Genomic DNA, 14,716 nt, shown 5'->3' with positions numbered 1-14,716 from the left:
CTATCTTGGTCTCCGCTTCTTCCACCCATCACCCTTATAAAACCACCTGCGTTGTGAATGGCTTTCCTAGATGGAACTCACTTGGCTTCCAGATATCCCTCAGTCGCGGAGTCGCACTCGGGCCTTGCGAGCTTGTCCCACATGTCAACGGTCAAAGGTGCGCGATAGGAACATTGACCCCAGCAAATCCTCCAGCTAACCTTGCAATAGAAACGGTGCCGACATTTGATCCCCAAATGGGAGCCCTCCAATGATACCAGTAAACGATCACCGCCACAATTGAACGATGACCCTGCGAGGCCACTTCACAGAGATGGTTCGAATCCCGAACAGCTTCCTGCGTCCGCGCACATAGACCAACCCTGGGCAACATCCGTTAGTCCAGCTTCATTATCAGTACCTGCCACCGAGCGATTCGTGGGCGATCTCAATCCAGAATCTCTGATTCGTGAAAAATTAAATGAACCGACTGGGAGCCCTCTCCGGGATCGTATTGGGCTCTGGATCAACTCCCCAGCTGCGCAGAAAGCGAAGCCTCAGAGCATACAGAGCGCACAAGCCACAGACGAAGAATATGCAGATAGTACCCTGGCGCAAAGGGCAATCGATGGCCAAGCCGTTGCATCGTTGCTTCACCAACGGTTTGCCGCGGGAATACAAGCATGCGAACGACTACCCCTCGAGACGCGCCAGTCTTTGTCCGCTATCTACTTCTCCAAAGTTAATCACATTATGCCAATAGTCGACCAAGAACTTTTCCAAGCCCAAGGAGAAGGTTCGGCTTCGGTGTTTCTTGAAAAAGCCATATGCCTCGCCGCAGCAAAGACCCGCGCGGCCAATCCCTACTTACGCCTTGTGCCAGGAGGCCCAATCCTATCGTCACGCCAATTCTGTTCTGAGATTTACAAGGAGCTGGTTGTCGCTATGGACGCAGAGCTAGAACCGGATCGGTTGACACGGATCCGCGTTCTTGCACTAATGTCCTTGCACTGTGAGGGCCTTGAAGGGGCGGAAGCAGCATCTCTACACCTCTGTCAAGCCATCCACCAGGCCCAGACGGTAGGATTGCATCTCGGCCGGCCGAATCAAACCTCCACCGATTCCCTGACTAAACTCTTCTGGTGTCTATGGACATTGGACAAGATGCATGCAAGTATCGGTGGCCGACCGGTTCTCCTAGCGGATCGCGATATCGGGGTCGTGAAACCCAATGTCAGCGCTCAGACGTCGCGAGGGGCTTTTGAGGTGTGGCTTGCTGTGTCAGATCTGCTCGCAACTGTGATATCGTTCTACCGACCCTCTGCGGAAACCACAAGCGGGTGGGAAGAGGGGTTCCCTGCATTTGAGGATATTGTGGGGGAGGATACCCAGGATGACCTGGATTTTGGTACTCTAGGTATGTCTATCATGGAGAATCTCCGCTGTGCCATCGGACTGTTTGAACTAACCGCGAGCAGGCTTTTTGGAGCTTTATTATCATTCTGTTGCCATTTTGTCCTGTCGGCATAAACCCACCGAGAACATCGATCACACCAGACTCTCGTCTGTCAGACAAGGGCTAGCAGCCGTTCGCATTCACTCCATTGTCGCATCGGAGTGCGCCGATGACCTACCACCTCTTCCAATCGTACCATACTCTGTCACCTTGTCTATGGGTGTCTCATACCGACAACTCCGCTCGAGCAAACTTATCACGCACCTCGACCGAGCGAAAGCTAGTCTTGAGGCGTGCCGCTCTGTTCTAGAAAACCTTAGTCCGTACTGGTATTCGGCCGAGGCGATGGCCCGGCTGGGCCAAAAAGCCCTGCACCAGATTCAAGGCAAGCCACAATCCTCTCGGACAAACCCTATGGGTCCACAACATGTGGCAGAGTCCTGTAAAAATGTGAACACCCACAGCTCCGTACCAGAGGGGTCAGGGATGATTAATTCCGCAGTCCAAGGCAATGACTCCCCTCGAGCCAAGAGGCGGCGCGATAACAGCCATGGAATCGCAGCTGTATCTCCGGCGCCGGAAATCCCACTGGATGTCCTCCAACCTCCGATGGGTGATCTGGATACATCTACGCAAGAAGACGGGTTTGCAGACATCGACACACTGTTTGGAGACTTCCTAGATATCTCTCTACCCACCCATTTCTGGGATCCTATTTTTATGGAGACTCAAGAGCAAACGAGTGATCCGCAGTCATAATCATCATCATTATAAAATATATACTGTGTATAAAAGAAAATGAAAAGGAACTATACATCATGCAGCATAAATTTTAGTGCCGAGCCATTTTGCCTGTGCCACCTTCCGATAGGTAGAATATACCCGGGGCCATACGAGAAGCCGTTCATCGTATTTGCAGGCTAGAGACTGTGTCCGAACCCGGAGTTGCCTCTTGAATTTTTGGTATTCAGTCTGAAAGCTTCATAGGCTCATGCTCGGACATGCTGTTGTCCGCCAGGTTGGCGAAATCACCAGCCTTAGCATCCGTATCAAAGCCCATCATGTTCACGTTATCAACCTCAAAATCAAACCCCTTCTCCTGGACCGGGGCACCGTTTTGTTGGGCATTGTCATCAGCAAAGAAATCGGTATTGCCCGGATCGTCAAAGTTAATGAGGGCATCGAAGTCATTCTGGGTAACCTCGGCATCATTCGCCAGATCCATGAGTTCGGTCAGACTCATTTCAGAGGGCATAGCAAAGGCGTCACGGTCCTTGTTGTGGTTGGCATTCGGATTGAGGTTATTGGTGCTGCCATTCTCGCTTCCGTCGGAGTGCGGTGGCGTCGAAGCAAAAAGGTCTCCGGTAGACCGTCCGCCCGCGGAAGGACCGGAGAGTTTAGGGTAGGTAAGGTCCGGGATCTTCTGAGCGAGGGAATCCGGCGGAGGCGTCAGGGTGTGCAGGCGGGAGGGGATGGTGGCGGTGGAGTGGAAGGGGTCTGAGGATGCGGCAGGTTGATCGCGAGTATGTGATGAGGCAGAAGAAGACTGGACGTCTTGGGGAGAGACGGTGAGCTGGATGCCTGCTTTGCGGATTGCGGCTTCGAGGAAGGAGGTGGCGAAGTCCGCGGAGGCGTAGATCTCACGCAGGCGCTGGAGGATGCGCATGCATTGATAGAAGCGTTGGAGGCTTGTCATGCGGATGCTTGGGTCAGTGGACTTGATGTCGAGGAGATGGATGATGACTGCTGGTAGGAGGACGGTGACGCCGGTGGTGGGGTAGTACCGGGTCAGGTCGAGACAATGCAGGTCCTGGGCGATGGCAGTGATTTCGACTGCGGCGAATCGCACCTTGTTTCGGGACATGTCTTGGAGTTCGGCGTCTGTAGATGGGTAGGGGATGGCGGGGAGAACTTGTGGGCGGTGCAGCGCGCTAGATGTGGTGAGATAGACCATTTTCAACAAGGCACGGTGAGAGTGAAGCACTTCTTCTGCTTCGGATAGCTTCGATCCACTAGAGGCTGTATATTGCGTCTCGACAGGGAGGTTGGCCAGCCAGTCCTCCAATTCCTGGTCACAACTCCGTACCTCGAAGGTCTCCGCGGTGGATTTCTTCGGCACGAGCATCATTGTGGTCTCCATGGTACCACCAAACTTATGGCTGAGGACTGAGTACTGAGCAGACAATACATGGCTGACGCAGAGACAGAGCTTCGCCTTCTCGATGAACATCAAGGCGAGCTCGCGCTGGTGGCTGACATTCTGGAGAATCTCCGAGTTGCCAACGATAGCCACGATCTCGGGGGAGAAAGGGTGGAATTCGAAGTCATCGAGACTCAACATGGGCACATCACAATCGTCATCCTTGACACGCATGGGCCGTCGCATGCCTAGGGCGATCAGTCGGTCACGGGTGTAGGTGCTCCACCAGATCCGCTTCCACATGCGTTGGCGACGCACATCCATCCGCGAGTTTCCGGGATCCCGATGTAGGCCGATTGTGTGGGCCAAAGATAGGCTGACACCCATCCAATGCCAGGTGTCCTTTTGATCATCGGGAGTCTCATACCAGTAGGTCATGAGCAGAAGCGACTGCACGAGCGAGATGCGGTCCACCTCGTAGTCGAAATCGTACAGGAGACGAGCACGCTGGAAGAAGACCTTCCGGGCGGCCTTGCGGGTCTGGTAGCCGGCGGCCTGCAGGTGCTTCATATCAATGAAGGCCACTCCGGCGAACATGACAGCCTGGAAGAGCAGCAGACTGATGCGGTGGATTCCATCGTTCTGGACGATATTCTGCAAGAACTCCTCCAAGTCGAGCAAGGGCATATAGGTGTGAACATAGTGGATATAGCTCTTCAATAGTTCGTTCCGGAGTGTCACGTCCGGGATGGTTAAGGCACCCTTGACGGCCAAGTAGTCAATATCCTCTTTCTGGAGTCGTGCGGGGAGTCCTCGGATGTAATCCGGGAGGAACCCACTAGCAGATCGTGTGTTGCCAAAATTGGGGTCTAATAGTTGTTGGATTTGCGAGGTCACATTAGCTAATGGCATAGAGGCGGGAACTGCTGGGTTCGGGGCCATGCGGCGTCGATAGTGGTCATCGGAGCCAATGCGTTGAGCCTGATTTTGATCTTTGTTTTTGCTTGTCAGCTAAATGGATTTCCTGTGGTTCCCCCAGGGAATTGACTAACATAGCAGATGAGGCATATGTTGACCCTGGTCAAGATCGACCGAGGCCTGCGAAGGGGACGTCGGCGCGAAATCGGGCAAGCCTGAAAGGTCACTGAGTCGGTGGAAAGGATTCTCCTCTGAGGCCTCTGGAGATTCGGAGTGGTTCTCTACCTCAACGCGAGATTTCCTAAATCACAGGTCAATCAAGTTTACAGATAAAATTGATTTCAATTCCACAAACTTTCTGCGTTTACTCTCCGTGACCACGCACTCAACCTGATCTAAGCGGCAATTCGTGCATGGAGAGCCATTCTCGACCACATCGCAGCGCACTTTACGGGCACGACAGCAACAGCAGGCTTTTGAGGCGCGTCTCTTCACGGGACGGTTATGACCGGAGACACCGGCCGTGGAGGCCTTTCGTTTCCCGGATTCGGTATCAGTCATGTTGTGTTATTGCGTTCGGGGGCGAATGGGGGACATTCGAGTTATATAGAGACACTGAGCATGTGATAAAGAACTGAAAAGGGAATGTCACGATGAGTTGACATGTGACATGTGATATGAGAGAAAAAGAAAAAACCAGAGAAGGAAAAGGAAGACAAAAGCAGAAATCGAGAGAAAGAGGGATTCCTTTTTTTATTTAATCGAAATATCCCTCCAGGGCTTAAATATGCCCCAGGTTCCCAGAGTTTCTCTTACCATGGTTGAACCCGCAAACAGCCAAGGTTTGAGGGGAATTGGAATAAATTACTGTTTCCCCCGTGTATTACGTAAATTACAGGTATTATGGGAATTACTTAATTAGGTAATATGTCCCTAACTCAGAGCTAAGACCCGTCAAACTGGGGTACCTTCGACGCCATTTGGTTTTTATTTTTATTTTTTATTTGTTTTTCGTTTGGTCTGTACCATCCCTCGGCCCGGTCACGTTACGTCCACGGGTCTCCCTGGACTCCATGTGAAAGTCTGATGATATCATTCTCTTTAGACGCCTTACTACAGCATAACTCTGTACAATATACACAAGTCGGCTCTTCATTATATACCCAAGTCGGCTATGTGCTCATGCCAATATATTATAAATGTGGGATTAGTTGCATATTAAATCTTCTCGTTCCCTTTCATTCTTACTCTTTTTGATTCCTTTGCGAAGTGGGCCTCCATCCTCCGAGAAGCACCGAACAAAAAATGAAATTAAATAAAAAGATAACAATCCGTGAAGATCCCATATTGCGGGTCGACATGGGAAAAAAGGGGAATTTGCTTTTCCCACATTCCCCCGACTGTCCCAGACTTTTCAGCCAATCCTGGAGAGAGTTCTCCAGTCTCCGACAAGCGGAGCCTATGTGGAGGGATTTTGGTTGTGGCGCATGTCTGAACCCGTGGACGTCTGGACCGATGAGTAATACGATCAGCACCCGTGGACTGCCCAGGTGTACAATATACAATATATTTTGAATTGATTGTCGACATGTTATACACATCCATATTCTGGACTGTAATGCTTAATGCTATACTCCGTACTCCACACAAGATAGATCAATGCAGGTTGGTCTATTGATGTGTGAAAACTATATAAAATTTCAATCATGAATTCCTTACACGTAATATCGTAACCCGGCTCTAACCTACGTAATAGCACGGCCCTAACGGCTCCATCTTGACGCAGCTCTGTTATATTATTATTAATATTCGAGTCCAGGCCTTCCACAGTGGAACGGTATTCTTGTGAGACAATTATTGTGCTTTGTGCAAGATGTTGAAACATTGAATATATGTTATATTTTATACGCTGTGCCACGGATTACATTGTATGTGCAAGGGAGAATATACTCAGATTTGACTGTATATTGTACATATTGGATTATACAATATATGTACTACCCACAAAAACCCAACCCCGGAATAAAACCGGAATCGTGGAGTACCCCTGAACGGGCCAAAGTAGATTTTATAAATTTATATCCCGCATTGTTTCAACCGGCCTGCCGAACCCTCACGTGGACCAAAAAAGTGCCGATTCTCGGAATATGTAACATTCTCAATGTGTACTCTAGTTATGTTGTATGTACTATTTTTTTTATGTTGTATATACGATCTACGGAGAGCCCAGTTCTTTAATTTTTGCCATTCCAAAATGTGGATGACGCCATCTAAAAGCCTCGAATCCAATGGAGAAATGGAGAAATGGAGAATTCTACCTCAGTATCAGTGGGGACGCCAATCACGAACATAGCAAATGTCAATGGATTTGATTTTGTTTTTATTACCGGACCGTTGATATTCTATCTGCTTCCCGGCATCTTCCGTCAGACAAAAAGGACGAGATTCTGTACAAAATATATAAAATGATTTCATTTTTAAAGAGAAGGGACTTCTCCGATAGATTGCCGACTCTGCCATCCGAACCGGAACCGTTCGATTCCAACCTTGGAACTTTGGTGGCTTATCTAATTCTTCGATTGAGGTCCCCAGGTCCCCAACCTTGGAAGGTCCCCTTTAACAGGTCCAGGTACTCTCTAAATATGACTTAAAGCAGGATTTGCATTTAGACTCCAAGATGTTTCGAATATTCAGGAAAAGCGAAAAAGCTCTTATATTACCAGACAAACCTAGGCAAGATACAAAATAGAATCATGGGATAGCATGTACATCTCGGACATGTCACCGTTAATGACTTTAATAACTCGAGATGATTGACAATAGATCGTATCCAACTTGCCAAGCATTCGATAGACCAATAGCCAACAGAGAAAAGACCAAGACGGCAGTCCGGCATGATTTCACCCCACGTTTTGCGAGTCCGGGGGGAAAGCCGAGTCTCGCAAGCTAAAAGTATATATCCTCTTTCATCCCAGTGGCGTACTTTGCCCCTCCAAATGCGGGGGAATAGCTAACTCCAGTGAATCATATTGGCTATGGACAGGTCTGAGCGATAACACTCTATATCTCTACATATATTTCTTGCGCGTGACTAGAGAAGGTGGGGGACTTAATTGGAGAATAAAATAAAAAGGAAAATAAAATTTCTTTTTCTTTTTCTTTTTCTGGCTACGGGTGGAAAGGATTCCGCTATGAGGTATAAATTCCGGTATTCCAAGATTCCATGACTTTCATATTGAAGAGTGCGCTCGAGATATTAAAAGTCTTCCTACAATGCCACTTTCCACACTATTGCACCCACTGCGACACCCACTGCAAGAGCAGAAGCAACAAGCACTTCTAGAGGCATGAGTGTACCTAGCATCGCCATGCTGGTTAAAGTGGCAAATATTCCACCCGCCGGTGTAAATGCGCCATACATGAACGACTGGAACGCAGCCGCCAAAGATCCTACAGACAGGTGGTAGGCACAACTTGAAATGCAATACTAGCCTCACAAAGAAAGTGGTACACACCTGCAACAATCCCCGTCGGTCCAAATCCAAGAAACATGAAGAATGCCATAAAGATGAAAGTGACCCACGTAATGGCGAAGATATCTGCGACTGGTCAGTGAGGCCATACCATAAATGGACAGGTTAGCTGTTACCAGGACAGGGTGAGCCACTGCAGTGACCCCTCTACGCTGACGATAGTCAAGGAACCGTCAACAATGAAGCGCTGAAGTCTCACGCTGAAGGTTGCTGCTTGAGTGAAATTCGAGCTAGCAATGAAGATGCTTAGGGGATACCTAATGCTGATGGAATACGGAGAGGGAGGAGGGAGTGGGATTTTATCATATAGGACGTTATTAGACGTGTATGTTTACTCCCTGCAGGTGGTCATTGCCTCTCTATGGATATATATAACCAGCCGCTGGCCTTATTATCTTTCATCTCTCGGTGTCTGCTGCTTATGTATGAGTCAGCTATCCTTTGATGCTGGTGGCTTATGTGTATATAGTCGAGAACAGGAAACGGGGTTTGGAAAGATAACCAAGGTACTCTCGTCAGAATGAGTATAGGGGGCTTGTATAGAGACTGATGACTTGCCTCTCGAATGCGCCCAATGACATGGCAAAACTACAATCGCTTCCTCACTGTCTATGTATGACCCCGAGGGCCTGAAAAATATACAATGGTAATGGATCGGTGGAATCGTTACATCATTTCATATCAATGTTCAGTGACCCAATTCGAAACCAACCCCCCCCCTCCTGCTTGGACCAATCTTCACAGACGCCGAAAAGTAGAAGTAGACATAAACATCATAAACCAAATTTAAGTAAAACCGAAAATCACATCTGCTGCCGGGGAATCAAGATGAGAACGACTCGTGAAGGCAAAGAAACAAAACAAAAATAGGAAAGGGCGACGCAAGTCAAATCCATAGGACAATCTAAACACCACCTCGGCCCATCCTCTCAATTGAACTCATGATCCCACCTCGGCCGGGAGTAGGCATTGCAATGCCAGATCTGCCACCGCTATTACCACGAGAATGACCGCTGGGAGCACCGAACCTAGGGATCCTCTTTTCCGTAGTGGCAGGAGGGCGGACGCTTCCAGACACAGAACGACTGACACTGCGACGGAAGTCATCGGGTGTGACTTCGCGGGATGGCTGAGCTGGCTCGTCAATGTGGTCATTGTGCACTGAAGATGCCACAGACGGCTCGCGGTCTCGAGGCTGAGATGGGGCAGGCGCCTGCTGCATGGCTAGCCACTCATCAACAGCAGCAACAAGCTCGCCCTTCTCGGCGCGTTCAGATTCCAGATTTGCACGGATTCGCTCAGTGTCATCCTTAAGAGCAGCCATTTCTCGTTGTAGACCCTTGATCTGGGCCTCCATGACACGCTTTTCGGCCTCGTGCTCGTCATTCTCGCGAGCGACGAGACTGGTGTTAGCCGCGGCTGTCGAATCAGATTGCGCAGCATCACGTTCGGCACGGAGAGTTTCGTTTTCCTCGCGTGCAGCAGTGAGCTTCTTCTCCGCCTCACGCAAACGCTTCTCCCAGCGAGACTCGTAACTCTTTTTCAAAGCCGCAACCTTGGTCTCATGTTTTCCCTTGTAGAGCACATGAAGCTCGCGAGCGACCTTTTCAACTGCGTCCTGAACTTCTCGCGCAGTGTCTTCAGCTGAGTGCACAGACTGTGAGTGGGCAGACTGGTGAGATGAGCTAGCTGTACCATTGCTAGAAGCAGTCGCAGCGCGTGCAGCAGAAAGCTGGCTTTCGAGCTCGACAACTTTGCCTTCTAAGTTCTCCTTGATCTTTTCGGCCTCTTCGGCCTTTCGGGACAGGCGATCACGCTCACGCTCCCCCTCCACTAATTCGGATCGGGCGGACCGCAGAACAGTTTCCATCTCGTTGACTCGACGCTCCCACTCGGCCTGTTCCATTTCCAGCACCTCTTTGCCGGCGGCTTCGTTGCGTACTTCTTCCAGAGCCTCACCAACACGTCTCTCCGCATCTGCCACTGCTTGCTTTAGGCTTGCAACCTCAGCCTCTTTGCCGCTGAGAGTGGCTTTGAGCGAAGATATCTCAGACAAGAAGCCGGACTTCAGTGACTCCAATTCACGGGGAGTGACTGTGGGAATGGATCGAGGGGTAGGTGCAGCTGGAATATCAAAGTCCAACAGTGATGACATCTTCCCGGGAGAACGAATGGATTGCCGGGCCGATCGCAGAGGAGAACGCCGCGAGGGGGAGAAACGAGCACTTTGCATGGACTGACGGGGAAGAAGTTCATTTGATCGGTGAAATCAAGCAAATTGGCGGAGTCAGCTGGATTAGCCATGTCCCGCGGGCCTCTGGGCCTCGGCGTAGGCGATCCCATAGGTGAATTTCCATCTAGATAGGCACTCGCTCTGTATGCCCTGCGCCCTGTGCCCGGGGTGGTCGGATCGATACTGTGTCGATGCCCATCCGTAGTGGGAGCTGGACTGGGGGCGACACTGCCTCGCATTGACTTCATCGGCGACTGGGCGCGGAGCTTTGCAAATGTAGTCATATCAGGCATGGCGGAAAACGTGCTCAAACAAGTGTCATCCATTGAGTCGTCAGCCATCGAATTCTCGAGTGAAATATTTTCTTTGTTGCCATCTTCATGAAGTACCGTGCTCATCCCTTCGTTGTGCTTGTCCTCAATCATGCTGTTGCCAATTGCTGATCGGTCGTGGGCAGCACTCGTAGCGGAAAGGACGCTCTGGTCGTGGACTACACTAGGCTCCTCTTCGACATCGATGTGAATCGCTGGTGCATCTGGTCGGCTTACCATACCCTTCTTATGGCGCTCACTCATTTGTAAATCGTCCTCCAAGTCCTGAGGTGTTTGGTCGTACGATCTTTTGCGGGGAGTTGCAGCAACCGGCCGCTGGTTAAGCCCAAGTGATGCACGAGATATCCGGCGCGACTTGCGAGGATTAAGAGTATTTTCCTTTGAAGTGGGTACTGGAATAGGGGAAGAGGAGTTGGATGCTACTGGTGGCTCCGCATGGGCATGTACCTTGGGGGAATCAACTGCCTCTGGCGCTGCGTCGCGGACGGGTAAGCTCAATTCTGCAGCAAAGGATGAACGCTTAGATGCCACCGGTGAGTCTTGCTTCAACTCGTGTGGCTTCGGGGAATCAGCCGTCTCTGATGCTTCAGGGCGGACGGGCGAATTCAGTGCCACAGCAGGCGAAGAATACTTAGACACCATTGGTGAAGCTTGTTTTATCTCATGCAGATCGGATGGTTCGGCTCTCACGTCTTTTGCCTCATGGCGGAAAGGCGAACTAGCGGGATCGGGCAATGGCCGCGCTTTAGGAATCGGCGAGTCATTCTGCATTTCGCGCAAGCGATCAAAGTCGACTGTCTCTTCCCGCGCCTCAGGGCGGAATGGGGAGCTCTCCGGATCCTCTAGAGCTAGCCGCCTTCCTAATCCAGGAGACATAGGCTGGCCCTCGTGCAGTTTTTGGAAACCCGCTGTCTCTTCTCTGACATGAGGCCGGAATGGGGAACTTCCGGGGCTCTCCTCCTCCAATGACTTAAGCTGTGGGCATGGCAGAGGAGACGACTGTTGACCCTCGTGCATATTTTGGAAATCCACTGTATCTTCAATGGCATTAGGACGGAAGGGGGAGCTCATTGGCTCCTCTAGGGCCAACCGCTTATCCAAGCCAGGTGACATGGGTTGCACCTCGCGCAACCCTCGAAAATCAGCTGTATCCTCTGCCACATGCGGACGGAATGGGGAGCTTGCAGGGCTCTCCTCCTCTAGTGGTTCAAGCTGTGGGTGTGATTGGGATGAGGTCTGTCGCATTTCTCGCAGCTTCTGGAAATCCACAGTATCTTCGCATCCGTCAAACTGGAACGGTGAGCTGGCACCTTGTTGATATGATTCAGCATCGTTGAAATCGTCATTCTCGTGTTCATTCTCGTTCTCGGGGTCGTTAGGGTAGGTTTCGTTTTCATCATAGGCATCTTGACTCGGCACGGCATGGCTTGTCCATTCTCTCTTCAATGGGCTTGAGGGAATAACTTGTTCCGAGGGCTGGTCAAGGGTCTTGTGAAGGAAGGGCGAAGAATTCGCCATTTGAGATTGTGCGCGCGCGTTCTGGTAGGAGGATGAGAGGGGTGAGAGTGGATTTGACATTATGAAAGCAAGACAATCCCTGAAGAAAGAGAGGGGAAAAGGTTAGTTGTAAGAAGCCGTCTCTCTTTTCAGAACCAACTTTTAGTGAGAAAGCAGAGCAAGGCAGAGTTTGTGTATACAAAAGAGTTGCTGTGTTGACGTTGCTGGGTAAACAAAACTAGGCCTAATTGGGAAAGGTGCATCCACACTATCTAATCGGATCTCGGGTGTCTACTATACAACGCATACCTACATGTATGTAGGTACTGTCCTTAAAAACGATGTAGTCCAGTTATCTTATACATTTAGCTTATGATTTTATGGGTGTTATAGCTAGAAGGATTCCAATTTTAACAGACTATGGAATCTGTACAAAGAACATGATTCCTACTTGGATGATGTGTAACATAAGACAGGACAATTCCCTAGACAATGCCTTTGTTGATCTGAAATATATGGTTCTATGATTTCTATGAGTTCTATAAGTTTAGGACTCCAGTAAAAAAGAGCCCCCCAATTTCACCTTTGTCTCCTAATCCGACACTCTTACCGCTCTGTGCGCGCATCATCGCCATTGACGATGATATGGACAATGTCGTCATGTGGCTGCTCTGGAAGAGCAACATAATGACAAACAGCTGCAGGCTCCACAGTTGCTGATGAACGTTTGTCGCGCTGGATGAACCACAGCTGTAAAGCGCCGACCAATGCAACAAGACTACTTCCCCACCAGGCAATAGCAGTGCAGCCAATCTCAGCCCCAGAGCTGTAAAGCAAGCCAGCAATCGGAGGAGCAAGAGTTCGAGATGCAGCCCCAGCAGAAGCAGCGAGGCCATTGATTTTGCCCATGACGGAGTCTGCGGGGCTAGCTTGCTTGATGAGAATCAAGAGGATAGGATAGTCAATAATGGACAGGATATTGCGGACGATTAAACAAGCATAAATACCGACATAGATGAGTTGGCGTGGCAAAAAGACCAGGAAGGGAACCATGAAGTATGCGATTGGATGGAGCACCGTAACGATGACAAAGAGCCGCCAGATTCCCAAATAATGTGCCAGCACGGGGAAAATGATGCTTTGGATCACAAGGGCGATGATGCCATCGGTGGACATGATCACACCCACAGTTCGAGTTGAAAGACCAACCCCGCCCGGGATGTCAAAGGGCGAATGGTGCGAATGTGACGACCCTCGGGGGTCCTTATCCTGTAAGAAGATTGGCAATAGATGGTCATATGTCATCGAGTGATAAGTAAAGATAGCCAACGCAACTACAAGCATGGTGACCCGCCAGGTGAAAGTTTTGGGCTTTGGTAATTTCTTCCACGTGGGCGAGGATCCATCGGCTTGCACATTCCAACTCTCATCATTATGCAGGTGAACCCGATTAAAGGTCCCATAAGACTCCGCCCGTAGGTCCACACCGGCATTGGCAGTTGCGCCAGATGTGACCAGGAGCGGCTGCTCAACTGTCTGGTCGAGATGGTCATGGGTCTCGCCAGGTTGCATGTCTGGGTGAGTCTCCTGCAGGAACAGCCAGCTACCGATAATGCTAAGGAGAAGTAAGACACAGCAAACAAGGTTGGGCAAAAGGTAAGGGAATTTCCCGAAGAGGCCATCGGCTGGGAACAGGGAGGGAAACCCTTCAGTAGGCTTTGCTAGCAAGCCCCCAATCGCTGAATGTAATTAGCATTCGCAGTAGAATTTCCAGTATGGGAAGAACAATACATACCTGGACCGATAATCGTTCCAATTGACCAAACAAAAGGCATGACCGCATATGCTCGAGCTGCATACAACATTAATCCTCAACTCTGCTATATATGCTAGGATAGTGATAGACTTACGTTCATGTTCAGGTCGCTTAACAAGTTCACCAACCATTGTCTGAATTACTCCAATGTTCCCATTCAGGGCTCCTCCAAGAGCTCGACCGGCTAGCGCGACCCAGAAGTTCGGAGCAATCCCCACCAGGATCAAAGAGGCCATAGTGCCGACGCAGCCAGATATAAGGATAGGCTTCCGGCCCACGCGGTCCGAAAAAGCACCCCAGAACATACCGGTCAGAGCCTCTGCGAGCGAGAATGCGGAAATCAGAATTCCAGCATAGAAGGAGGCATTATTGCCATCATCCATGTGGAAGTCCTTTACCATCACCCACGAGTATGGGAAGATAGAAGTCAAGGCGATAGGCTCTGCAACCCGGCATATTGCTGTTTCGTTGTGTTAGTCATTGCCAAATACAAAAACCCCCGGGGCCAGGACATGACATACCTAGTAGGAAAAGCTGTGCTGTGGGAAAGCTGTCGGGCGACGAATGTGATCTTGTCTGTGGTGTCAATGCCATAGTTCTTCAGAAGCAGCTAAGATCTTACGGCAATCCACCCCGGCAAGTCGAGCTGATCTTGTTATCCACTGCACTGCCCGTATCTAAGGAGCGGAGCAGCAGATTTGGTTTTCTTTTTCTTTTCTCTTTTCTTATCTCGAGACTGTCGATTTCTATTGAGAAAATAAACTGATCAAGGTGGAACAAGGGTGTGGTTGAGAGGTCAGAAGGAAGAACCT

At 50.0% G+C, this 14,716-nt stretch overlaps 4 protein-coding genes across 4 annotated transcripts; 1 reads left to right on the top strand and 3 right to left on the bottom strand.

Annotated features, from left to right (window-relative positions):
- Nucleotides 1-70: 70 nt before the first annotated feature.
- N7519_006309 (transcription factor domain-containing protein) lies at nucleotides 71-2,194 on the top strand (the record flags this gene model as incomplete). The annotated part of the gene is made up of 3 exons (XM_057293085.1): nucleotides 71-157; nucleotides 211-1,396; nucleotides 1,458-2,194. 3 exons carry the CDS (start codon nucleotides 71-73, stop codon nucleotides 2,192-2,194), a joined length of 2,010 nt encoding a protein of 669 aa, XP_057147896.1.
- Nucleotides 2,195-2,402: 208 nt separating this feature from the next.
- farB1 (putative C6 transcription factor (Ctf1B)) lies at nucleotides 2,403-5,054 on the bottom strand (the record flags this gene model as incomplete). The annotated part of the gene is made up of 3 exons (XM_057293084.1): nucleotides 2,403-4,567; nucleotides 4,628-4,794; nucleotides 4,849-5,054. 3 exons carry the CDS (start codon nucleotides 5,052-5,054, stop codon nucleotides 2,403-2,405), a joined length of 2,538 nt encoding a protein of 845 aa, XP_057147895.1.
- Nucleotides 5,055-8,930: 3,876 nt separating this feature from the next.
- Nucleotides 8,931-12,169, bottom strand: N7519_006307 (uncharacterized protein; the record flags this gene model as incomplete). The annotated part of the gene is made up of 2 exons (XM_057293083.1): nucleotides 8,931-10,181; nucleotides 10,268-12,169. The coding sequence occupies 2 exons, from the start codon at nucleotides 12,167-12,169 to the stop codon at nucleotides 8,931-8,933; spliced, it is 3,153 nt and encodes a 1,050-aa protein (XP_057147894.1).
- A 525-nt stretch (nucleotides 12,170-12,694) lies between these two features.
- On the bottom strand, nucleotides 12,695-14,498 carry N7519_006306 (MFS transporter; the record flags this gene model as incomplete). Its single annotated transcript, XM_057293082.1, has 4 exons — nucleotides 12,695-13,827; nucleotides 13,884-13,940; nucleotides 13,999-14,364; nucleotides 14,426-14,498. The coding sequence occupies 4 exons, from the start codon at nucleotides 14,496-14,498 to the stop codon at nucleotides 12,695-12,697; spliced, it is 1,629 nt and encodes a 542-aa protein (XP_057147893.1).
- Between the last annotated feature and the right edge of the window lie 218 nt (nucleotides 14,499-14,716).

Source organism: Penicillium mononematosum (genome assembly GCF_028829835.1).
Source record: "Penicillium mononematosum strain IBT 11891 chromosome Unknown utg000003l:1.0-8172316.0:1.0-8177699.0, whole genome shotgun sequence".
NCBI classification, from domain to species: Eukaryota; Fungi; Ascomycota; class Eurotiomycetes; order Eurotiales; family Aspergillaceae; genus Penicillium; species Penicillium mononematosum.
Note: the sequence above shows the minus strand (reverse complement) of the source record. Positions and strands in the feature narration are given on the sequence as shown.